Source organism: Pleurodeles waltl, chromosome 3_1, assembly GCF_031143425.1.
Source record: "Pleurodeles waltl isolate 20211129_DDA chromosome 3_1, aPleWal1.hap1.20221129, whole genome shotgun sequence".
Lineage (NCBI taxonomy): Eukaryota > Metazoa > Chordata > Amphibia > Caudata > Salamandridae > Pleurodeles > Pleurodeles waltl.
Window position 1 is genome coordinate 1,676,062,109 of NC_090440.1, and position 25,149 is coordinate 1,676,087,257.

Sequence of the window (25,149 nt, forward strand, 5' to 3'; positions counted from 1 at the left end):
ATGGGTGTTGTAGTTTATTTTTGTTGAACTTTGAACCTGCTGTTAAATAAAAGTGAAGAAAGATGATGCATAATCCTCGCATCTGGTCCTGACGTAGAATAAAAATGTTAATGTCATCTGCTTGACTTTGTATTTTAAATGTCAAACAGCGTGGTGTTTCTGCAGTGAGATCATTTTTGAAAATAATAATTTTTGAAAATTATTTGTTTTTAATTTTAAATTCCTTCACAGTACATAATGGGCGTTAAGTTATAGATCGTCATTCGTAGTTAGGTGCGTTACAGGGAAACATTGGATTATAAAACATTTTCTTTTATTAGCCTTTATTGTCCGTTTTCTATTTAGTGCAATTAATTTTCTTTCTCAATCAACCCTTTCCGTTTTCCGACATTTGGATTGGCTCTGAACAGTCTTGTATCTCTCGTTCGCATCGCCCCCTTGCGGTACCTCTGCTTAATGCCCTATTTTGGGAATACGGTGGTCGGCATCAGAACACACTGTCTGCCACAAAAAACCCACTGCAGTCGGAAAGAGACACAGCTGGCAAGCAGTAGGTACTGAGCTCAAATGGAGGTAATTAGCATGGGGCCGTGATTAAATGAAAACACCGTTGTGGCTGAAGCCGCACCGCTTCATTAAAGAACAACCCGAAGGCTGCATAAAGATTAAAAAAATATGTGGACTATTACCTATTTAGTGCCGGCGATCTAATTAAAAGTAAGTTCTCATAAAACTAATTGGGCTGTACAGTTTAAACAGAGAGCGGAGCCCAGCTTCCCAGCAGAAAGATAAAAGGTGGCTGAGCGTCCATTTTGTACTTTTCCATTACCAATTTATGGAAGTCCTGTGCCTCAGAAATGCAAAGCAAGGAACTGTCGTTTTTGTTTAAAAAGCCATCAATTCCCTATCACTAACGTGTTGTTTGTCTTTTTGTCTTCACTGTGTTTTTTTTTTTTTTTTTATTCTGCGACATGGCAGGGCAGTGTTTTATGTTTGCGACTTATGTGCCTACAGCCTATGCAACAGCGTCTCTGGGGCACTCACGCCTAAGAACCCACGGAACTCATGGCCACGGATGGCTAGATGCTCCCTGAGGAATCCTCTCCAGAAGCATACGGGTTTCCTTCAATCTAAAGAAACTTGGGCTTTGCTGTACATTACACTCCAGGCAAACCCTCTTCCTCTTTCCGCCTTTGGTTTGTTCTCCATGTTCTGTTCATTAGTGGTATTCTTGGTTGCCTTGGTAATATATACAATTAATTTGCAGCCTATTTACAGACCCTCCATCTTTATCTTCTCCTGTCCGCTTTCACTCACGATCTTTTGTTTCCTACTTTGTTTCTCTTTCTCAGTTCACTCTCACCTTGTCTTCTTGCCACTTTTCTCTTTTTTCTCTCTATCTATATCCCACTTTCATCCCCTCCCAACCTTTTCTCCTCTTTCTCATCTTCCTACCTCTCCTCTTATATCTACTCGCCTCTCCCCCTCCTCTGTTCTCTTTTTCAATTGTCCTCCTCATTCCCCTTTCTTTATCTTGTCTACTCCTTCCTCGTGTTTGTTTCCCTTCCCCTTCGTTTGTTCTCCTGTCTCTTTATCCTCATCATTAGCCTGTCCTAACTTAAGAAGACTAATCTGCATGGCACCTTACTGTCTCTGCCAGTAACTCACACCAACCATCCCACATCCTCACAACACATCCATGCACAACCAAACAAAGTCAACATTTCAAATAGGATTCTCCCACTAGGTTTCTTCAGTTTCCTCCCACTGGTCAACCCCAAAACAACCCAGCATACTCCATCATTCCAGATCCAATCACCTTAACATGTAGAAGCGACGCTACTGGATTTTTCACTACACATTGGCACAAAATATATCACATCCCATCAAATCCCATGGTTCGGTGCACACTGCACAAGGACCACTATGCCCCACCCTAATCATATCCAACTATGCCTTTTCTTTTCCCCTAGGTATTACCACTGATTTCACCATTCAATTATCAACCCACTGCTTCACCCTCACACATCACACCCTTTCACAGTATTAGCACACCTCTGTGCCACCAAACCACAAGACATCTCCAAAACAATACATTAATTAGCACTGTGTATCTCTCTAAACCTCAGAGCATTACCACTTACTTTCATGCCAAATCATTTAACTTCACGTTATACCAGCTGACTCCCAAGAAGACCTAACTCACTACACAACACCCAAAACTCACGCCGCTCTCTTCACACATCACCCACCGTTGCAAAGTACTACACTTGATGAAAAGCTCTATGCACCACTTTCTACCAAATAAAGCCATACCCCAGGTGATACCATGCAAACCTCTCCAAACGCCCGAGAATGACCACTTAGTTTTACACTAAATCAAACGACTCCACATTATACAAGATAACTCCCAAGAAGACCTAACTTGTCACACAACACCCAAAAAACACACAACTCGCTGTACACGTCACACACCATTGCAAAGTACTTCACCCAGTGCTTAATTTGTAAATAAAGAGGTGCCGGTGCTCAAAGCCCTTTTCTTAAACACGAGGCTGCTGTAATTAAATCTGCCAGCACTGAATACTGAGACCGCGTAATCCTGAAGCCATCTCGGGCCTCTTCAATCCATTTACGGCCCCCTCACCCTTTCAGCTCATCCTGCAACTTTCTACTTTCTCACTCTGACGCTTTTCCCAAATGTGTCTTTTGCTCGCAGCAAATGCTTGAGGCACAAATTAGGCTCTGACTACACCTGAAGAAAAGCTCAATGCACCACTTTCTCCCAAATTATGTCATACTCCAGATGATACCATACAAACCACGCAACTCCATTGCTAAATATTTCACCTCTGGCTCCAATGCAGACACCCTACCCAGCCGTATCTGATATTTGCATTTCTGGGCTGGTTGTGTGTTTCCTTTGTTCACTTATTCTTTTAATGCCCCTTCTGAACTACCATAGCATCCGCTATGCTATTCTCATAGGCTAAATTAAACACACGTCTATCTCTCTTCCTTAATCGTGGCACAGTGTCCTGCTCTGCTTGTGCTTGTCTGGATCGATTGACATGGGTGTGTGCAGCCCAGAATCATATAAAGGAACCCATCTAATGTCGACCTAAGCACACAGTAGTCATTGTGTGTAGCTAGCAAGACTGTCTGTGAACTAAGGAGTTTCTACACATGTCGTCATCTCTAATGTGGGCAGATCTGGGTAGGGTATCCTGTTTTCTGATGACATTAACATGGTCTTTGAGCCCTGAGTAAAATTGCAGATGCCCGGAGCATCTAAAACCTATATGGCCTTGACCATAATTTTTTACTTCTTGGTTGTACCTGTCAGAGTTATGTGAGGCCTGAGCAATTCTCATAAGATTTTGCATCTTACATGTGGTTAGTCCTGGTGATGTACCTTACTCCTTGAGGAACCTGACAGAGGTACATAAGGCCTGAATAATTCTCATCCATATTTTGTGATCTCACATCTGGTTGCACCTGATAGTGACACTTGAGGTCTGAGTAGTTCTCTACATTCTCATCATCTGAAAGCTGACTAAACATTGGTATTTCTGTAATGCTCTTTGGCACCCCACTCCTGGATGAAATAGGCTGGGATATATCTTATTCATTGATGATCCTGACCAGATATTAAAGGCTTTTGTTACTGAGCCACCTTGATATCTTGCATCAGCATCGACCTATTTGAATTTGACAGATGTATTTGAGATCTATCCTTAGCAACTTCGGCATCTCACACGTAGGTGGGCTAGACATCATAATCAGAAACCTAACTAATTTGAAGATACATCTGGATTGGCCTGATATTTATCTGAGATCTAGTTAATCGTCAGCTGTCCCTGCATTTCACATCAGGGAGGACCTCGTTCAAATGCCTGACTTCTCCATGACACAGTGTCAGTATTAGGGTTATTCAACACCTGAAAAAATCTCAGCACAGTTGTCAAATGTAATCTGATTAAACCTGACTGGGTTTTCTTATTGCTATATAAATCTGATAGGGGTATTTGAAGCCTAAGTAATTCTTTGAAGCCTCAGCATCAGGTCCCTGGGTGGATGCTATTGTCCTAGTTGAAACCAGAGTAATTCTCATCTGCCTCCTTATTTGCATTTAGATGAACAACTTGGGATATTTAACTCCTGAGTAATTTCATACCGCCTCAACATCTTACATATGAGTAAACTTGGACTTTTGTGCCTTCTTCTTGATGATCTCTCTTCAGCAGTCCGTCTCATCTGAGAGGACATTAACAGAGAAGTTGACTCTTACGTAATTATCATTTGGCTTCACATCTTACATTTGGGTGGTCTTAGCTGTGGGTTCGTCCCAAAGTACATTCAAAATATACATATTCGCCAACTATCCGTATCATCTCTGACATATTCATGGTTAGCTTCCGCTACAGATTAACTGCAGTTTGACTGGAGTTCATCTCTCTTGTGTAGCACACCAACTCTTCCCATGTACAACACCTCAGCCCATGTACTTCCCCAACTGCACACACACCATTTGCACGCTATTTTTTATTGACAATTTGATATAACATGCTTAACTGTGAAAGAAGTGTTTTAGTAGTGGCAGAAGGTTTTCTTTTGCCATGCTCCTGCAAAGCATACTTGATATGAGCTGATCTCTCCACTGAAGCCAAAGTTTGATGTCCTTTTGTGTAAATTTATAGATTAAATGCACAGATCCATCAGCTTGATCAAGGTAGGTTCTGTAGGTAACATTTATAATTCCTTTCACACCTATGACAGAGTACTAGTTAGAACAGACAACACTACAGACGTGTTTAGACTGAAGAAGCTAAAGTAGATATTCTTTGTCTGAATGTTTTTGTCAAGAAAGATCCAGAGAAAGCATATTATGTCCACATGCATGGAAGATTTGTGTTAGGCACTGACAGCGTTTTCAGAATGGTGTAAGGAGGGTGCTAATATTGATCCTTTTCACAGCTATTTATTGACCAGATGAATGTTTGCTCAGTTCACTAGTAGAACAAATAGAGAGCTCGTGTGAACTATATTGTTTGGTCAGATCAAAGACTGTATGTTCATCTCCTGTTTTACACAAACTGATCTTTTGCTCATATTCTCTTTCAATTACAGTTATTTATGGCATACTTTTACTATTCAACCTTTTTCAGCTGTTGAGGGAGATCTTCTCCTTTGTACCTAGACGGAGGCGATAGTGAAATGTCCTCACCATTTCTTTTTGCCTTTTGCATACCGTTGTTACCACATGGGTGATGTCCAATGCATCTTAAACTACAGTCGCCAAACTGAATGGGTTAATTTCCGAAGTGCCTGAATAAGGATATATGTTTATCTGCTAAAGTAATCAATATACAAGCTGCAATAAAAGCCTCTCCAAGGAAAGTAGTGAAAAGTGACTGGATTAGAGATTAATGGCGTGGTGCCTTGGTAATGAGCTCTAATGCTCTTTTCTGTAGAGTGATTTCATAATTGGCTAATTTTTCTCAATCTCTCTCTCCGCTGTCTTTGTATATGGGATAAGGTTACGGAGGCTACTCTTTGCATTCTGGGTACGCGTAAAGATCAAGAATATCTTTTATACACTGCTTCCACTGTTGATCCCCAGATATTGGAATGTACGTTGTCAGAAATCATTAAGGAAGCCTTTGGGATAATTTTATCTGGTTAACGTGACATTGACTTGTCTGACTACCTGCTTCAACATTCACTAGGTGAATCACCAAAACATGAGGGCTTTTTTGCGCTCAATTTATGGAATCAGGGGGCATCTGATTTTTTTATTCCGATCTGGAGAAAATGTTGTCTGTTTGCTTTTACAGGTAACACGAAGCTTCTTTTGTTAGACCTTATTGTTACTATGGCATCACTTTCACGTTGTAATTTCCTATTTAAATATATTATGTGGTAATTGCCTTTTGTGGCTCGCAGTCTAGCAACAAAGCTCCATTGCTTCTAAAGATTGTTGGCATTTAGCCTGCATTGATTTTGAATTTCTTCCTTTCAGTAGGAAATGCAGCTAAAATGATTTTCCGAATAGGAGAATATTTGTGTGTTTAACAAGTGCACAAAACTATTCTTCATTGAAATATTCAGATAAACAGTAGTCAAGAAAAAAGTATGTTCAATTTACTGTATAATTTTATAAGGTAGTCTGTTAAAATGTAATAATATTTACTTTACATGTTCTTAGTGCTTTTGATGGTGACACATGTGACACCGATCCAGTTAAGGGACATTGTCTCATCATCTGTCACATTCGGGCCTTCCCTTTAACTAACTGACCTTTCAACCCTCATATAACTTTGTAGTCATCATCAGGACACGATGTATAGACAGCTACTTGCGTCAGTTATAAAATGGGGTCAATTAAAAGCTAAAAGGGATAACAGTAAGTGACACTGTACAATGGTATTATGGAGTTCTATAAAAAATAATGTTGGGCTTTTCAGAGTGATGGCTAGTAGAGTTCAACGTGTAAGGGACACGTCCCTTTGGCTATGTAACTTGCATCAAAGTAAGTAGTCAAATAAGGTCTGAGGGAGAAGTGCATTGTAGCTGTGGTCAGTTGAAGTACTTTCAAGTTGCTTACACAATATAAGCCATTAAAGTAATTAGGGATAGAAATCCAATTAGGGATAATTAGGTGGAGTATTAGAAATACGCAGACCAATTGCCACGCAGAGTGAGAAATTCAGCAGAGTAAAGCGCTACTCCAAAATCCATCTGTAAACTGTGCCCTCATTACAACAGACACTAATTAATAACTCCGACAAGGGGAAAAGAAAAATACAACAATCAAGGAGGAAAAGGAAATGTGCACTCTGAGTGAGGGGCAGGGATGGGGGAGGGGTTAACACACATACGGGGAAAATAAAATAAGATATATTTTTGTCCCCATCTCCTTCCTTTAACAAAAGCCAATTACAAAAACAGGGGTCAAAGTCTGGGGAACCTCAAGACGAAGGGGCCTGGGAACAGAGCATGGGGGTCTGCATGAAACCTGAAGCAGGACGGCATTCACTGCAGACACCTTAAATGAATGGTTGGGTTCGGCACTTCAGTCTTTAAGAAAAGAGCCCAGATCTCACCAAATATCTTCTATTTGTAATTTAGCTTATAAAATTAGGCATCAAAGCATACCATATCATGCATGATATCCAAATGGGTCTGTAAATATCGCTAATGATGCAGAAACACCATTTAGCAACCCCTATAGCGGTGTAGCGCCATGTTGGGTCAATGAAGGGAGGTCTGAAGATTCATGTAGCAGCACCACATGAAGGTCTGTCTACCCCAAGACCCTTTCTGCTATGGTCCCAAACCTGCGACCAGAAGGCCTTCAGTTGGTCATATTCTCATAAAATATGGACTTCATCACAGTCCGGTAAGCCACATTTCCAGCAACATGAATCCACACTAAGAGGACATTGTGTGTCCTTGCTGGGGACCAGTGCCAGTGGTGGAGTATCTTAAAAAAAACTGTACTTAAGGCGCACTTCCTGTAATACTTTATTATAATCCTCCAGTAGAGTATCCCAATCATCATCCAAGAATTGTGTGTTATCATGAGTTACCCACCAGACACTCAGAGCTATGGATGTAGGAACAAGGAAACAGGGGTCTGGTAATGTGGCATTCAGTCCTGAAGTAATCCCCCTCAAAGTTTTTCCAGCTATAGTTATATTAAGTAAAAGGTGAGCTAGGCAGGTGTGAGTGCACGTTCCCCCGGACATATGCTAGGGTATGGGACAATTGATTGTATCCGCATTGTTGGGAGGGTGGACTTGCAAATTCTTGTCTCAAGTTGGGAACAACTAGATAAAGCCATTAGAGACATGGTCTGATAGATACTATGAGTGTTCCAGATAGATCAGTGAACGTCCTCCCCACTGACCGTAATGGGCGCATTGTGCCACAATGGGGCTGGGCTGTAGCATGAATATGGCTTGGGACTTGCAAAGCCTATGGGCCGATGCCACACGTACTGGGAAATGTGAATGATAAGATTAATAAGGGGAGTAATTGAAGGTCTTGAAGTGTATAAACAGCCAGATCTCTGGAAGGCTGCAATATATGATTCTCCAGCAACACCCATAAGGGTGTGGCCCTAGAGGTAGGCAACCAGTACACAGCATGGGGCGGCTGCTGGGCCAGCCAACAACCTTCCAAATGTGGAACACGTAAGCCACCCTTTTATGATTTGGAGTATAGCTTAGCACCCTGTAATCTCGGTCTTTCTGAGCCCCAGATGGAGATCTGGATGCTTTGCAAACAGGAGACCGGTATAACCAGGGGCAACATTCCAAAGATGTAGTTACATTTGGGGAGGACATTCACCTTAACAACTTGGACCCTACCCAACAGGGATAGGTTCTCAGGGAAGGCCACCTTTTAAAATAACGATCATGATGGGTTGCACATGGTTTTGCACCATGTTTTCCAGGCCCCGATTAGTATACACCCAAGGTATTTCAACCGGGACTGAAGCCATTTGAATGGCAGGCTACCCAGAGAGGCTCTTGTAGTGGTAGGCGAAAAGGGCAGGGCCTCACATTTCGACCAATTTATGTTATAGCCCAAAAACTAGGCAAAAGAGTCCAGTTAAAAATCGGAGGAGCAGCCAAGGCGAAAGGGTTTGATAATGTCAAAAGAATGTCATCCGCATAGTAGAAGGCCTTAACCTCATCTGATGTCATGAGAATATCCTTATTGTTCTTATGTTGAATTGCAATCGCTAGAGGCTCTAATAGCAATAAAAACAACAACTGGTACAAGAAGCAATCCTGTCTTGTGTCTCAATGGACTGATGCATTGGGTTCACAGTACATGCCCCTGGTTAATGTGACATTTACCCATCCTCTCCATGGTCGAAAGAGGTAACCCCAAACAACATGGTCGAAAGCCATTTCGGCATCAAAAGAGAGGAGGACCTTCTCTTCCAACTTGTCCCTCACATGCCAAATAATGCGAAAGACAGTGTGTAACTGATTGGACAACAAGAATCCTGGAACAAAGCCCACCTGAGAGAGATGAATAAGAGTTGTGATACATTTATTCAAGCATGTCACCAAAACCTTAGCCAAAATCTTAACATCCACGTTTATCAAAGAAATCCGTCAATAGCTAGAACATTCCAGGGGGTCCTTCCCCAGTTTCAGGAGCACCAAGATTTGTGCTCTAAGGAACTATGCAGAGAGGTGACCATCATGGAGAACCTCTTGATAAGCCAAGACTAAGATGGGGACAATCTGGGCTTTGGTGGCTTTATAAAATTAAGCCAAAAACTGTCCTTCACCGGACCCTTCTCAGATGGCATGGTGTTGATCCCTGAGATGATTTTCTCCACTGTGATTGTGCCTTCCAGCTGCACAGATTGTGTGGTGGTTAGCTTTGGTATTTGGAGGGAGTTAAAAAAAAAAAAAAAAAATCTGCGTTTGGGATCTGGGTGTACTGGGTGTATAAATGCGTTCATAATATTTCTGAAACTCTGCCACTATTTCTGTTGAAAGGGTGAAGAGCGAGACTGAGTCTCGGATGGGAGGGATCCTCCTTATTGATGGAGTTGATAAGCCAAAAGCCTACACGCCTTTTCACCCCTTTTGTACTGTCTCTGTTGTATGCGGAAGAGACATTTCACCACCTTCGCAGTGCAGAGTGTGTTCCACTGATATTTAGCCACTAGAAGCTCATGAAGAAGTGATGGGTTTGGAGAGGAGGGGTAGGTAGTAGTAAGGGCCCAACTCTTGTTTCCAGTTGCCGTGTAGTCTCTAAAAGCCTTTGTTTGATCAGCGCTGACTCCCTCATCAGCAAGACGTGAAGGACAGTGTTTTCTGCCCTTCACAACTTCTGTACCAAGGTCACTGGGCCTCTCTTTTTTTTTTTTTTTTTTTAAACAATTTTTATTGATTTAAAAAAAAAAACATTTTTATTTGACATCTGCAAGTAGATCAGATTGCAAAAGTAAACAAGCCGCATCTTTCAGATACATTACTATGTCAGTAGCAGAAATGAAAGAATATTAGATTCAGTAACTTTTCAGACAATACGAAAGAGAAAATGGCTAATATCCAGCGTACATTTTCAGTTTGTGTGTAGGTATGCAGGCTGAGAATGAGTGTATTGGTTAGGTGTAAGAAGTGATTAATAAACCATTGAGCTACGTGCTTCAGTGTAGTATGGCATCATAACTTAATGTTGCCCTGCATGTCTTTCTAGGATCGAAGGGACCCAATCGAAGGTAACATATGAGGCCTCAGGCGGTGAACATGGAAGGCTAGGAATGGGTCTCGTAAGAAGGAGAGGGTAACTCAGGAGGGGTACGAGCAGTGTTGTGGAGATGATATTAATAGAAATTAGGGGAGTTGCGGGTCGGGGGACCATGTGCGAGAAGGGGGAGAGATCATAGGAACAGTCTCTATGATGGTATGACAGTTGGTGTGTTTCAATACTACCTGGCGGCAGGGTGGTTGGGAGGGGCCCTGGAGGCGGTAGAGTTTCTAGGAAGGTGAGGGGGGATCTTCATTGATCAGTTCCTTAAATTGTATAAGCATAGTGTCCCAGGCTATATCTATAGGGCGTCAGTGTAAGCGTCTGGCTTCTTCCCAGTGTAGTCTGGAGGTTTCAGCCGCTCCCCAGTGAATTAACGTCTCACGCCACTGGGGGGGGGAGGCGGGGTATGTTAGACTCTTCAGTGCATGTTAAGAAGAAATTTAGCCAGAAGGATGGCGAGGTTGGCAAAGCGCACCCGTGCCTTGGGACTTTTCTGCCTGGGGATAATACCTAGGGCTGTAGCCTCCCGGGAATTTAGTATTGTAAGCTCTGTGACAGTGACCAGTGAGAAGTGTATAGTGTGCCAGTAGCTAATTATGCTGGGGCAGGACTAAATCATGTGTTGGACATCAACCACCTGGGCAGCACATCTGTACAATAAGGTGAACTGTGGGGAACATGCAGTTTAGCTGAGAAGGTGTAAGATAAGCCCTATGGAAGAGCATGAATTTGATGTTTTTAAAATGAGCCTTCCTGGAGACATTCTGTGGGGACTCCAGAGCTCTGGACTACTTGGCGTCGTAATGGTCTCGCCAGGCCTTTCTCCAAAAGGTGTTGGAGATGTGCCAATGAGATCCCATATGCTCCCTGATAGCTTTGTATAACCATGTGATGTAATGCAGACCACCTCCCATGAGGAATAGGGTATGTATCACTGCATAGGTGGGTGGTTCTTCTGCTAACGCTCCCCCATAATGAGCAAAGTGCCACCAGTAGCTGCCTGTGTGTTAAAAATTTACCTGGGGAGATATTTCAGGCTTGACAGAGTTGATGGAACGTAAGCATCGGGGCGCCTTGGAAGAGATCTCCCACGGTGTCCAAGGAGCATGAGTAACACTCAGACAATTGGTCAGCTGTAAATGGACCAAAGGATCCTGGCAGGACCTGAAGGGGGATTTTGGTGGAGTAGAGGTTTGCCTTTCTCATTAACTGGAAACCCCTGGCCATGCATTTCCAGCGGACCCACGTGTGAAGATACCAGGAGCAGTGTGTCTAAATAGCCGGAGCTGGCATATAACGTGTAAGGGGGGATGGCCATCTCCTGCGCTTGTCTCGTAAAAGTTTGTACCTGCCAGCCATCGGGCTTCCCATTGGAGCCAAGTCGGTAGGTAATAAGTTTAGAAGGTTGGCACCCCTAGCCCTCCCTGTCCCACCAACAACTGATGTTTATGAAGTGCCACTTATATACTATTATTATTATACTATAATTGTATACTGTGCCATTAGTGTATTTCTGTGACTGTTTTCAAATTGTGTATTTCTGTGACTGTTTTCAAATTGTGACTGTTTTTAAAATTGTGCCCGACTTTTTTGTGCCTTGTTTTTCGTGTTTTCGCCCCTTGTGCGCTCCCCCTTGCTCTCCGCTCCCTGCCGCTGCCTCCCTGCGGCCCCGCCCCCCTCGCGCCCCCATTCGCCGCTCCCTCCCGCCTCCCAGCTGCTCCTCCCTCCCCCCCTCCCTTCTTAATGGCTGGTGCTGCGCGTCGCGAGTGAGCGACCTCTGACCTGTTTTAGGTCTAGAGCTCGCCCCCCACGTCCGCAGCACCAACCTGCTGTCTCCTGCCTCTGACCCCCGCCCACGCTGCTGCTAGCGTGTTTGAGGCCCTCCTCCACCCGCAGACATCCTCCTGCGCCTTATCCCTGGTGTCTAGTGGGCTCTAGTAAGCTTCACTTGACCCGTGTGCCGCTTTCCGCCGTCCTGTAAGTGTTTTTCTCATTTTCCAGCGCCTTGCCTCCTTGCGCTTCTGCCCCCGTCGTGCCCCTTCTGTTTGTGCCACTTTTCGCCATCCTGTAAGTGCGTTTTTACTGTTTTCAAGCGCCTCGCCTCCTGCGCATCTGCCCCCGTTGTGCCCCTCTGATTGCTGTTTCCCCGATTGTATACTGTGCCATTAGTGTATTTCTGTGACGGTTTTCAAATTGTGACTGTTTTTAAAATTGTGCCCGACTTTTTTGTGCCTTGTTTTTCGTGTTTTCGCCCCTTGTGCGCTCCCCCTTGCTCACCGCTCCCTGCCGCTGCCTCCCTGCGGCCCGCCCCCCTCGCGCCCCCATTCGCCGCTCCCTCCCGCCTCCCAGCTGCTCCTCCCTCCCCCCTCCCTTCTTAATGGCTGGCGCTGCGCGTCCGCGCGGGAGGCGCGCCAGAGTCAAGCCCGTCTGCGCCCGTCCGCGCCTGGACCGAGCCCAGCGCCACCCCCCCCCTGGTCCTCACGCCCCCGCGCCCCCTGCTTCCGATACTCGGCCCGCGAACTCCTCGCCCTCAACCCTGGCCCCTCCACAGAGTGCTTCCTGGCCACCCTGAAGCACACCAACGGACCTTTTTCCTGCCGCACCTGCAACTTCTCCTGCAACAGAACAACGAAGCCAGCAACAACCAACACAAACCACCTGCACTGCATCCTCCTCAACACACGCTCCGCACGAAAACACGGCATCGAGCTCTGGGACTTGCTCGACACCATCGCCCCAGACGTGGCCTTCCTGACCGAAACCTGGTGGAACGACTCTTCGGCCCCTGACATCGCCATCGCCATACCTGACGGATACAAGATCACCAGAAAAGATCGCACCAACGGAATCGGCGGAGGGATAGCCATCGCCCACAAATCTACCCTCAAGATCCACACCCACACGGATGACACCCTCAAGACAGCCGAACACCTCCACTTCCAGATTCACACGGACCCCAACACTACCCTCAGAGGAACCCTCATATACCGCCCTCCAGGACCAAGAGCCCCCTTCAGCGACACCGTCTCCGACCTCGCAAGCACCCACGCCCTCGCCTCTCCAGACTACATCCTCCTGGGAGATCTAAACTTCCACCTGGAAAACAACAACGACGCCAACACCGCATCACTGACCACCAACCTCCTCAACCTCGGACTCCGTCAACTGGTCAACACTCCCACCCACATCGCCGGACACACGCTTGACCCACTCTTCACCTCAAGCAACCACATCTCTTTCAGCCACACCACCGAACTCCACTGGACCGACCATAACTGCGTCCACTTCACCTTCAAGAAAAACACCGAACACCACCGCATCCCTCTACCGCCTCACCGCCGCTGGGGAAAAGTCACCGAAGACCAACTAACCAGCACACTCGCCAAATACCCACCACCCGAACCCACCGACCCGAGCACCGCCGCCATCAACCTCCATCAATGGATCCTCAACTGCGCCAACACCTTAGCCCCACTCAAGAAACCCACCGCCAACCAAGAAAAGAAAAAAACAGCCTGGTTCACAGATGAACTGACCACCTCCAAACGCACCTGCCAGAAACTCAAGAAGAAATGGATCCTCGAGCGCACACCCGACAACCTTGCTACCCTCAAGGACGCCAACCGTGAACACCACCAACGGATCCGACTCGCCAAGCGCGCCCACTTCACAGAACGCCTCAACAACAACGCCCACGACTGCAAAGAACTCTTCTGCATCGTGAAGGAACTCTCCAACCCTAACGCCAACGTCAACGACGTCCCTCCCTCCCAGAAACTCTGCGACGATCTCTCCACATTCTTCCACCAGAAAATCGCAGCCATCCACGACAGCTTCAACACTGCACCTCCGCCAGACCCCACCCCCGACGACTCCTCCCACGCCTGCCGCCTCATCACCTGGACCCAAGTAGACGACGCCGAAACCCTAAAAACCATGAATTCCATCCACTCAGGCTCTCGCACGGACCCGTGCCCACATCACGTATTCAACAAAGCCGACGCCACCATCGCCCCCAAACTCCGCAAGATCATCAACCTCTCCTTCAACACCGCCACCTTCCCGGACAGCTGGAAGCACGCAGAAATCCAACCCCTCCTCAAGAAACCCAAGGCTGACCCCAACGATCTCAAAAACTTCCGACCGATCTCTCTCCTCCCTTTTCCAGCGAAAGTCATCGAGAAGATCGTCAACGCACAGCTCGCCCACTTCCTAGAAAACAACTCCATCCTAGACCCCTCACAATCTGGATTCAGACAAAACCACAGCACTGAGACCGCACTCCTCGCCGCCACAGATGACATCAGACAACAAATGGACAACGGCGAAACCTCAGCCCTCATCCTCCTCGACCTATCAGCCGCTTTCGACACAGTCTGCCACCGCACCCTTCTAACCCGTCTCCACGAAGCCGGCATCCAAGACAAAGCCCTCAACTGCATCTCATCCTTCCTCTCCGACAGAACCCAGAGAGTCCGACTCTCACCCTTCCGCTCCAAAGCCACCAACCTCATCTGCGGCTTCCCCCAAGGCTCCTCTCTTAGCCCAACGTTGTTCAACGTCTACATGGCCCCCCTCGCACAACTGGCCCGTCAACACAACCTTAGCGTCATCTCCTACGCCGACGACACCCAGCTCGTCCTCTCCCTGACCAAAGATCCGCTCACCGCCAAAACCAACCTCCACGAGGGACTAAAATCCATCGCGAGTGGATGAGCAACAGCCGCCTGAAGCTCAACTCGGAAGTCCTCATCCTCGGACGCACCCCCTCGGCCTGGAACGACTCCTGGTGGCCCACCGCCCTCGGACCCCCACCCACCCCAGCCAGCCACGCACGAAACCTCGGCTTCGTCCTCGACTCTGCTCTCACCATGTCCAAACAGATCAACGCCGTCTCCTCTTCTTGTTTCAACACCCTCCGCATGCTCCGCAGGATCTTCAAGTGGATTCCAACAGGAACCAGGAAGACGGTGACTCAAGCCCTCGTCAGTAGCAGACTTGACTACGGCAATGCACTCTACACAGGCATCCCAAAGAAAGACATCAAACGACTCCAACGCATCCAGAACGCATCCGCCCGCCTGATCCTCGACATACCCCGCCAATGTCACATCTCCCCCCACCTGAAGGACCTCCACTGGCTCCCTGTGGAAAAAAGGATCACCTTCAAATTCCTCACCCACGCACACAAGGCACTACACAACACCGGACCCACCTTCCTGAACACCAGACTCAACTTCTACGTCCCCACACGTCAACTCCGCTCTGCCAACCTCGCCCTCGTCATCGTCCCCCGAATCCAGCACAAGACCTCTGGCGGCAGATCCTTCTCCTTCCTCGCCGCCAAGACCTGGAACTCTCTCCCCACCTCACTACGCCAGACCCAGGACCTCCTCACCTTCAGGAGACTCCTCAAGACATGGCTCTTCGAACGCTAGCAGCACCCCCAGCCCCCCTCCCCAGCACCTCGAAACCCTGTCGGGTACATAGCGCGCTTTATAAATTCACTGATTGATTGATTGATTGACTTACTATCCCATAGCAAATCCCCAGCATTTGATCCAGATTCTGGAAGAAGCGCCAACGGAGGAACACTGATACGTTTACGAAGTAATATAGAAAGCAGGGGAGGACAATCATTTTGGAGAGCACTGTCCTGCTTTTTAGGTTGCCCTCAAACAGGTCCTACTGGGAATGATATAGTTTCACCCCCCACGTAACGAACTGCTGCTGTCCTCCAGGTTAGTGGAGCATTGTTCATGTGGATTGCCTGTGGAGGGGGGCATCGCATCGAAACAGGAAAGCACATGATTTCCCCCAATTCACGCGAAGGCCTGACGCTGCCTCCGGTCGACAGTATTGAGGCTGTGTCCACAGAGGTGTCTGAAATGTAAAGTAGTAAGTCATCCACGTAGAGAGACACAGCGCATGTGATACCATCCAAGGGGATCCCCCATTTTGGCCCTCCAGGCGAAGGTGGTGGGTTAACGGCTCCATGGTGATGGAGAAAGAATAGGGGAGAGGTGGCATCCCTAACACGTTCCCTGACTTCTAGGAAAAAAGAGGGTGAGATCAGGTGGCGATATGTACTCTAGATCACGGGGTCCTATATAGCAACTTCGTGTATGCCAGAAGGTGCTGACCTAAGCCTGCCACCAGAAGGGCTGCGAAAACATCCCAGGACAGGGAATCAAAGGCCTTTTTGAGGTCCAGTATTAAACACGCAGCCAGTGGATACCGTAGCCAGGCCTGATCCATCACAAGGAAGAGTTTCCTGATGTTGTTAAGACGTGCCAGGACCTGGTACTAATCCACTCTGATCAGGATAGACTAAGACAGGAAACTCCTGCAAGTACCAGCCCACAAGGATCTTGCCAAGTATTTTATAATCGGCGACCAGTATTGCTATTGGGGGATAGGAGAGGCGAGTGGAATCCCTGTCTGGCTTCAGCAGAGAGACCAGGAGAGCTTCCTGCTGGGAGCACGTCTGTAGTGAAGGTCTTATTGTACATCTCGTTTGACTAATCTCGGGGCGAGACTAGTCGCAAAGTGATCGTAATATTCTAGTGGAAGCTCGCCCAGCCCTGGGATCTTAATATGGGCTAGGTCAGCTATTGCCTTCTTTACCTCTGCCACTGTAATTAGTTCATCCAGTTTCCCACGTTCCAAGGCATTAACGGATGGCGGGTGAGGGGTGTTAGAAAGCATCAAATTATGTCCAGGGATGGAGCAGGGGTGTGCCCTGTACAGCTCGGCATAGTACGAACTAAATGCCTGCAGTATGGCAGATTGTGACCTCAGGGTTGGTCATGCGTCTAGGGTAATTTCAGTGTTTGGTGGGGTATATGTCTCCTGACTGGCTAACCATGTTAACAGGTGACTGGGTTTGTCCCCTGTAGCATGCAGCCGGGCTGTATATTCTGTGAAGTTATAGCATCGGTGGCCTGGTGCTTCTTAGCATCTGCCAGGGCGCAGCGTGCTGTGTTACTCAGGAGGGGACAATTGTCCAATGGTAACTGGTAAATGATTGTCCACTGGTAAGGGTAACTGCCTCATCGGCATCCTGGAGGGCCTTAGCTAGCTCCCTAGAAACCCAAGTTCTCATTCATATACAGAAAGCCCTGGTGACCATTTTAAAGGAGTCCCACTCCGTGGCACGGGTAGCAGCAGTGTTGTGGTTTTTGACAACGTACTGAGCTGTGTGGGTCAGATGAGCATCACAGAATATTGGGTCATCTAGCGTTTCTTTAGGTAATTGTGGAGTACTCCACTCTGTCTGCTATGTGCGCAGGATGATCGGAGATTACCTGGCCCAGGTAATCTGATGTGAAAGTCATGGGATCAAGTCCTGTGGCTACAGAAAGCAATCTAATCAAACATATAGAGATCGTGTGTGGCTGAGTAGTGAGAGTATAGGCGCAGTCTTGGGTTGTAAGCCCTTCACTCGTCTTGAAGGGAGCATTGTTGCACCCATCAAGAAAATTGCTGGGAGTGGTGACAGGCTGGGGCATGGAGGAGTGGGGGGTGGGGGGTGGGAGCGATCAAGAGAAATGTCCAGGATATTATTGTAATCTCTACCCAGTATCCATGTAATACCCACCCATTGGGACAGGGTCCCAGGCAAAGTGGCCCAGAACGTCAGTTGCTCTGAATTTGGGGCATAAATACAACCCAGTAGGACGGGATCACAGTCGAGCCAGCCTGCTACAGAGACATATTTCCCCTAATTGTCAATAGCTGTGTTTTGGGCTTTGAAGGGAATGGCAGGGCATATCCAAAACGGTGCACCCTGGACGTATGCAGAATATGCTCTATGATGGACCGTGCCTCTTCCATTGCCAGCTGAGGTGCTGGTCTTCGCTACTGGTGAGGTGTGTCTCCTGCAAAGAACTAATGTGAGCTTGCTGCCTTTTGGTGTAAGCATATACCAAGGAATGGTGGCGTGCAGAATGCATCTCCATACGTTTAGTGTGAGAAATCTGGCGGTGTATTTAGTGGCCATATGGTGATGTCAGGTGTAAGTGAGGAGAGAGGAGGGGGTAGAAAATGAACCCCCATCTTGTGTGTTCGCATCAGCCCGCAAGGAGATGGGTCATGTGTCGCTCATGCAGAGAGAGGGAAACCAGCTAGTAAATAATAACAATACAGTAGCTGGAACCAGAGTCTGCAGCCAGAGGCTACACTCCCAAACTGTTGCTCCAAGAGCCAATCCTTGGAACAGAGGTGTTGACAGAGTACTGCTTGGTGTCAAGAGGTAAGGGGGTGGACGACTGCATATGTGCAATCCAGGTCATGGCGTAGGTGGGCAGACAGTCCATCCACAGGCATCAAGAGGGCTGGCCACCAGCGGGGAATATCCAATATTGAGGGGGGGTGAGATAACCGAGGGTGAGGCCCTTAAAGAAGGGTGGTACATGATCCTGTTTGTATAACAGATGTGAGCCAATGGAAGCCAGAGTTTGTTTGTGGTATAATTGTGGTATAATTGCTTTTGTGGCGTGGATGAATGCTATTAGATTAGAACGTTCACTGTCAAGCATAATCGGCAGACCAAACAGTAGACCCTTTGTCTCAGCTCACTCTGGATCATGTCGTCCTCGCTCACAGTGTGCTGGTGTAAGTGTGCTGAATAGATGAGGACTATGGGAGGGCAAAATCTGCTTCGATGGCTGATTGTTGGCTTTGACACAGTTCTCGCAGGGAGGGCACTCTGGAAATCCCTCCAGTCTTGCTCCTCGGCCGGTTCCTCCTGTCACTGCGTTTTCTGGGACGGGAGGTGTTGTTGCTCTTCACTAGGTGTCGGCAGCAGCCCTCGAAGTGTGTTTCAGTCCAATCCCAGGCAGAGTCCTGCACAGTGAAAAAGTGGGTTTGTCTTTCATGAATAATCTTGAGTTTTGCTGGAAAAAGCAAAGAGTATTGTACATTCAGTTCTCTGTAAAGCAACGTTTTGCCTCCCGGTCCTTATAATGGAAGGTATTGAGGCGCCAAGGTCCTCAACGAGGTGCATGGACACCCAGGTCCAAATGTAGATCTATAAATGTATATCAGAGACCCTGCAGGGGTGGATGTTTCATCTACTAAGTGTTGGGTCACTAAGGGAGTGCAAAGGAAGCAATCAATGTGAGTCTGAATGTTGTGGGAGCAAAAGGTGAATGTAGCTTCTCTACTTGACTCTGGATTCTCCAAGGGTCATAGAGAGCACAGTCCTTTATTAGGTCACACATTGCATATTTATCCCCATCATGGTATATGTCCGGCCTGACTGATCTATCCAAAAAAGGATCAAGTGCCACATTCCAGTCTCCTCCATAATTGACTCATAATTGATGTCAATATCCTGCTGATATGAGAAAGAACATAGGAAATGTGGTGTTGCTATCCTTCTCAGACTTCTAAGTGGACCACCTGTCTAAACCTGACCCCTTGTTGTGGATGCTAGCGGGAAGGACCCAACCCACCCAGAATTTCCGTAACCTTTCTCTCTCTACTGGGGACAAGTGGGTTCTTGAAGGAGGGCGATGTCTGATTTATGATGGCCTAGGAAGATGAGAATTTTCTTTTCTTTGATTAAATGTGTCAAACCTTGTACGTTGTGGAAAAATGCCTTCAATGATCTTTGGTGCAGGGGACAAGCCCTGAGACCAGCGTGTACTATTTGGTTGCAGTGGCAAGTCCCGAGGGGTGAAATCAGTTGGTCTGCAAAAGGGCGGGGGGGAGTTCCCAAATGATGGAGATAAAGATTGGTTGAGAAAATGAGCAGCTCTTGAAGCGGTGTGAGAAAAAGGGCAGGTGCATGTGGCGGGTGAGGTGGATGGAGAAAAAATACTATAGGGTCACTCAGTGGAAAAGCGGCGTCGAGGGCAGGAATAGATCTCAGAGCCACGAAGGACTCTGATAGACCTTGAAATAGAACCAGTAAATTTGTTGCGAGAGAAGGGACAGATACTAAAGGGAGTGGGCCGCCCACCAATAAATGAAACACATTTAATCCACTGGTTTGGAAATAATGTGCAAAAAGGGGAACCAGAATGGGAGCGGATCATAATAAGACCTCGGGGTTGTAATTGGATTCAGTCCAACAATACTGTCTTCGTTACCCAGAAAACAGGGCCTGTCATCCTTCTCAGTGCGTTCCAGAAAGCTTATAATATTGAGTATTTATCACTCTGGAAAAAATTTAAATAAAATGTTGCCTGTATTTGTGGTGATATAAAACAAATGATTCTGCCATTGTTTTTAATTTCGGTTTCCTCTTCAACAGACTGCCATGAAGACGTATGCAAGGTCGTGGAACTGGCCTGTAAACATAATGTCTGCATAATACCGTTTGGTGGTAAGTTGCTTGAATTCATTTTCAGTGTGCAGAACGTGAGTTGAAACAAATGTAATAAATAATTTCTAAGCCTGTAACTTTTCCCTTACTTGTAGTTTGGTATAGCCCTGTCAAGAGTTTTACAATAATTGCAGTTTCAGCTAATCCCGTGAAGAGTAAAGTTAGTTTTGAGACCTGTTGCGAGGAAAGCTTGAATTGTTCCAGATATCATTTTGGAAGACAAATGAATCCGCAGAATCACTCCCCCTCCGATTAATGTACTCAACTGGATAGCACTCCCTTTCCAAAGCTAACAACATTTAGATGTGCTTGTTGTCTAAATCATAAACACTGAAAAATACATCCTCATCTAACTGCAAGGAACCATGTGAGTCCACTTGAAACAGCAAGTTCATATTTTTCATTTTTTTAACAGGAGGAACCAGTGTTTCTAACGGTTTGACGTGCCCCGAAGACGAGAGAAGAACCATTGTTTCACTAGACACTTCTCAAATGGTGGGTTATAAATTAGTTGTCTCCTGTTAACAAAGGTTTATATGAATGCCATTTCTGTTTTCCAGTTTATCATTACCCTTTAGGGCATATTGCTTAGTAACTTTTCTCAGTATGCAACACAAAATGAAGTCCTCCATAGTGCTGGGAATGCATAGGCAGACGCTGGGGAGTGGTTCCTTGCTCGTCACTTCTCCATCTGGGGAGGAAGGATAGCTGCATTCTGTATTTTGCCATAGATAGTCGCAACTATCGGTTGACAGGAACCACAATTTTACATTTTTGTAAGTTTTACTCTTATTCTTTACCGTGTACCCGAAGGCCTTGAGGGAGCGGTTCCTCAAGCTTATGGCGGCTCGGCGCTTGACTCCTCCTCGGTCTTGCTCAAGAGGAAGGTCTAGAGACCATTCGCGGAGCCACCACCACTCGTCCTCCTTGAAGTCTTTGCGTCAAGGTAAGAAGAAGTCGAAGAAATCTCGTCATCCTTTGGCTTAAGCCCGTCGCTCCGCTGATGCGACATGGGAGGAGCGTGGACGCTCTAGGCCTCCGTCCTTGGAGCCTGCTTTTTGGTCCGCTCAGCGCCTCCCTTAGTTTCCGAGAGCCGGGGTGACCCCTGCCCAATTAAAGGAATTGTATGAGGCCATGCGTCTCATTTTTGGGCAGTTCCACCCAGCTACTGTGCCTTTGGACCAAGGGTTTCAGTTGGAGGGCCTTCGGCTTCCGCTCTGGCCCTCCAGATCTGCTCCTGGATCCGTACCAATGTCTGTCGCACCATGAAGACCTTCCCCAGCTCGAATGTCAACACCCCCGACTTCGGTTGGTGCCCATATCAATATCGACCCATTCCTGATGTCTGACGACTCGGAGTCGGAACGGCGTCGCCGCCGCCTCCTTCTTTGATGGGGGCTATTCACCTAAGGTTGGATTCTTACCCTTATTCTTATGGGTTTGAATTCTGGGAAGGATTAGAGGGGTCCCTGGGACCACATGAATACCAGGATGATCCTAACATGGACACAGAAGTTGGGCAAGGCCAGTGGTCTGCATACCTCTCCATATGCTGGCATTCTGTCTCCTCCTACTGTGGCCATGGCAGAGGGAGCTACTTATTTAATGGCGGTTAGTTGGGCGGCTGAGGTCCTCGGCCTTGAGGTGCCTACTGTTCAGGTCAGGTCTAATCTCCTGACGGAGGTGCTTCAACCAGGGGCTTCTACCTCTGAGCCTCTTTCATTCAGTGAAGCCCTCACCGATGTCCTTTTGGGTACTTGGTCCGGACCCAACACAGGGGCTCCTGTGAACAGGACAATCACATGCTGCCATGGACCAGCCCTGAAATTCCTGTCCCAACACCCCACGCCCGAGATCTTTGTTATTCAAGCATCCTCATCCTCTGGTGCATTCCCTTCCGCACCTCCGGATAGGAAATCAAAAAGGTTGGAACAATTTGGGAAGAAGATTTTTCTTCCTCCAGTCTAGCGCTGCAGTCAGTGAACACCACATGCCTTTCGGCTGCTATACTCACTCTATGTTGGATACTGTCACACAAGTTTTAACGCAGATACCGGAGGGGGCCCGTGCTATCGTCTCCCAAGCTGTCACAGATGGGAGAGACGTGGCAAAGTTCAATATCCGATGTGGGCTGGACATGACCGACTCTCTGGGTAGATCAGCTGCGATGATGGTGGGCTTGAGGCACCACGCCTGGTTGCGACCATCTGGTTTTTCATAGGATGTCCAACAGACCCTTATGGACATGCCCTTTGATGGCTCCCATCTCTTCAGAGACAAGGCGGTTTCTGCGCTGGAGAGGTTCAGTGACCCCCGGGCTACGGCCACGTCCCTCAGCCTTTCCACTACCCCTCGTCACCAACAGTCCGCCTTTTGCCCCTTTCGTGGCCACTGAAGGGGCTACCTGTCACATACCTTTCCCAGACACCGTGCTACCCATGCTGTCCAGCCGCTGCGTGGCCGGGGACGCGGAATCCTACGTCGTTGTGGGACAGGTAACCAGAGGTTTGCCCAGTCCACCTCTACCCCTGCTGCAGCCTCCAAACCCTCCTCGTCCATCCCCTCATTCTGGTTCGGTTGGCAGCAGGATTCTCCATCACCTGCCCCACTGGGAATCCATCACTACAGACAAGTGGGTTTTGCAGATTGTTTGGTGGGGCTGCTCCCTCCGCCATGCCTTCATCATGCAGCTGTATACCGGAGGATCATTTGGCACTTCTCCACCAGGAAGTCGTGGCTCTCTTGGCCAAGGGAGCCATAGAGAGGGTCCTTGCGCCAGAAGTAGGTCGTGGTTGTTATTCCTGCTACTTTCTGGCATCCAAAAAAGACAAGGGTTTACGTCCTAGACCTTCGGGACCTCAGTCTCTTCCTCAAGAAGGAGAAATTCAATATGCTCACCCTGGCTCAGGTCCTGTCTGCCTTGGATCAGGAGACTGGATGGTAGCGTTGGACTTGCAGGACACTTATTTCCATATTCCCATCCTGCCTGCCCACAAACGTTACCTACGATTAGTGGTCGGTCACAAGCACTTTCAATTTACCCTACTCCCCTTTGGCCTTACCAGCGCCCCACCGGTGTTCACAAAAGTGATGGCAGTGGTTGCAGCTCATTTGCGCAGGTTGGGGGTTTCAGTCTTCCCCTAACTCGGCGACTGGCTGTTGAAGGCGGACTCGCCCCAGAAAGTTGTCTCCCTTACAGACTACTATAAACCTCCTCCACACACTGGGGTTCACTATAAACTTGCCAGAGTCACACCTGACTCCTTCTCAGATGCTCCCTTTCATCAGGGCTGTTCTAGACACAGTGTAGTTTCGGGCCTATCCTCCTGAAGAGCGAGTTCAGGATATTCAGGCTATGATTCTGATCTTTCAGCCTCTATCTAGGGTTTTGGTGAGACTGACTCTGAGGCTGCTGGGCCTCATGGCCTCCTGCATCCTGCTAGTGACACATGCCAGATGGCATATGCGGGCTCTGCTGTGGAACTTGAAGTTCCAGTGAGCGCAGCATCAGGGAAATCTCTCCGACATGGTCCAGACCTCAGAGGAGACTGCGACAGACCTGCAGTGGTGGCTTTCAAATCGGCATTGGGTCAACAGCAGATCCCTCTCTCGTCCCCAACCAGATCTATCCATAATGACGGACGTGTCACTTCTGGGATGGGGAGATCAGAGGCCTCTGGTCTCCGGCGGAGTCTGGACTCCATATCAATCTTCTGGAGCTCCGGGTGATCAGGCTTGCTTTGAAAGCATTTCTTCCCTCTCTCAAAGGGAAAGTGGTGCAAGTGTTCATGGGCAACACTACCGCCATGTGGTACTGCAACAAACAGGGTGGAGTGGGGTCCTGTAACCTTTATCATGAGGTGCTTCACCTCTGGACATGGCTGGCACATCAGGACATCACCTTGGTGGTTCAACATCTGGCAGGCTCTCTGAACGCCAGAGCAGATGAACTCAGCCATCGATGCATAGCCCATCACGAATGACGTCTCCATCCGGAGGTGGCGCAAGGTGTCTTTCAGCAGTGTGGAGAGCCTTGGTTAGATTTGTTTGCCTCTGCAGAGAACGTGCAACGTCCGCTGTTTTGCGCGTTGGAGTTTCCAAGGCGGCACTTGCTCAGCGATGCTTTTTGTCTCAAGTGGACCTCTATCCTCCATTACGCCTTCCTGCCTATACCACTTCTATCCAGAGTTCTTAAGATCAAGAACGACCTGGTCCAAGTAATCTTGGTGGCCCCGGACTGGGCACGGAGAGTATGGTATCCAGAGCTACAGAGCATGGCCACCGATCCTCCACTCAGACTGCCTCTTCGGGAGGATCTTCTGTCCAGCAACAGGGGAGGGTTCTCCACTTAAACCTGTCCAATCTCCGCCTTCATGCGTGGAGATTGAGCAGCGGCAGTTGACAGCTTTTGATTATCCACCCGAAGTCTGTGATGTAATCTTGGCAGCCAGGCGTCCCTCCACCAGAACGGTATATGCCTGTCGTTGCCATAAATAAGTGGCATGGTGTACCAACAAATCTGTTGAGCC

General features: G+C 47.7%; 1 protein-coding gene across 1 annotated transcript in view; it reads left to right on the forward strand.

Annotated features, from left to right (window-relative positions):
- The window catches only part of AGPS (alkylglycerone phosphate synthase), a 605,536-nt gene that overhangs the window by 210,987 nt on the left and 369,400 nt on the right, over positions 1 to 25,149 (forward strand). The window contains exons 6-7 of the mRNA XM_069225421.1: positions 20,549 to 20,620; positions 21,036 to 21,115. Of these exons, the coding sequence (XP_069081522.1) occupies positions 20,549 to 20,620; positions 21,036 to 21,115 (152 nt within the window). The remainder of the gene's footprint in view (positions 1 to 20,548; positions 20,621 to 21,035; positions 21,116 to 25,149) is intronic.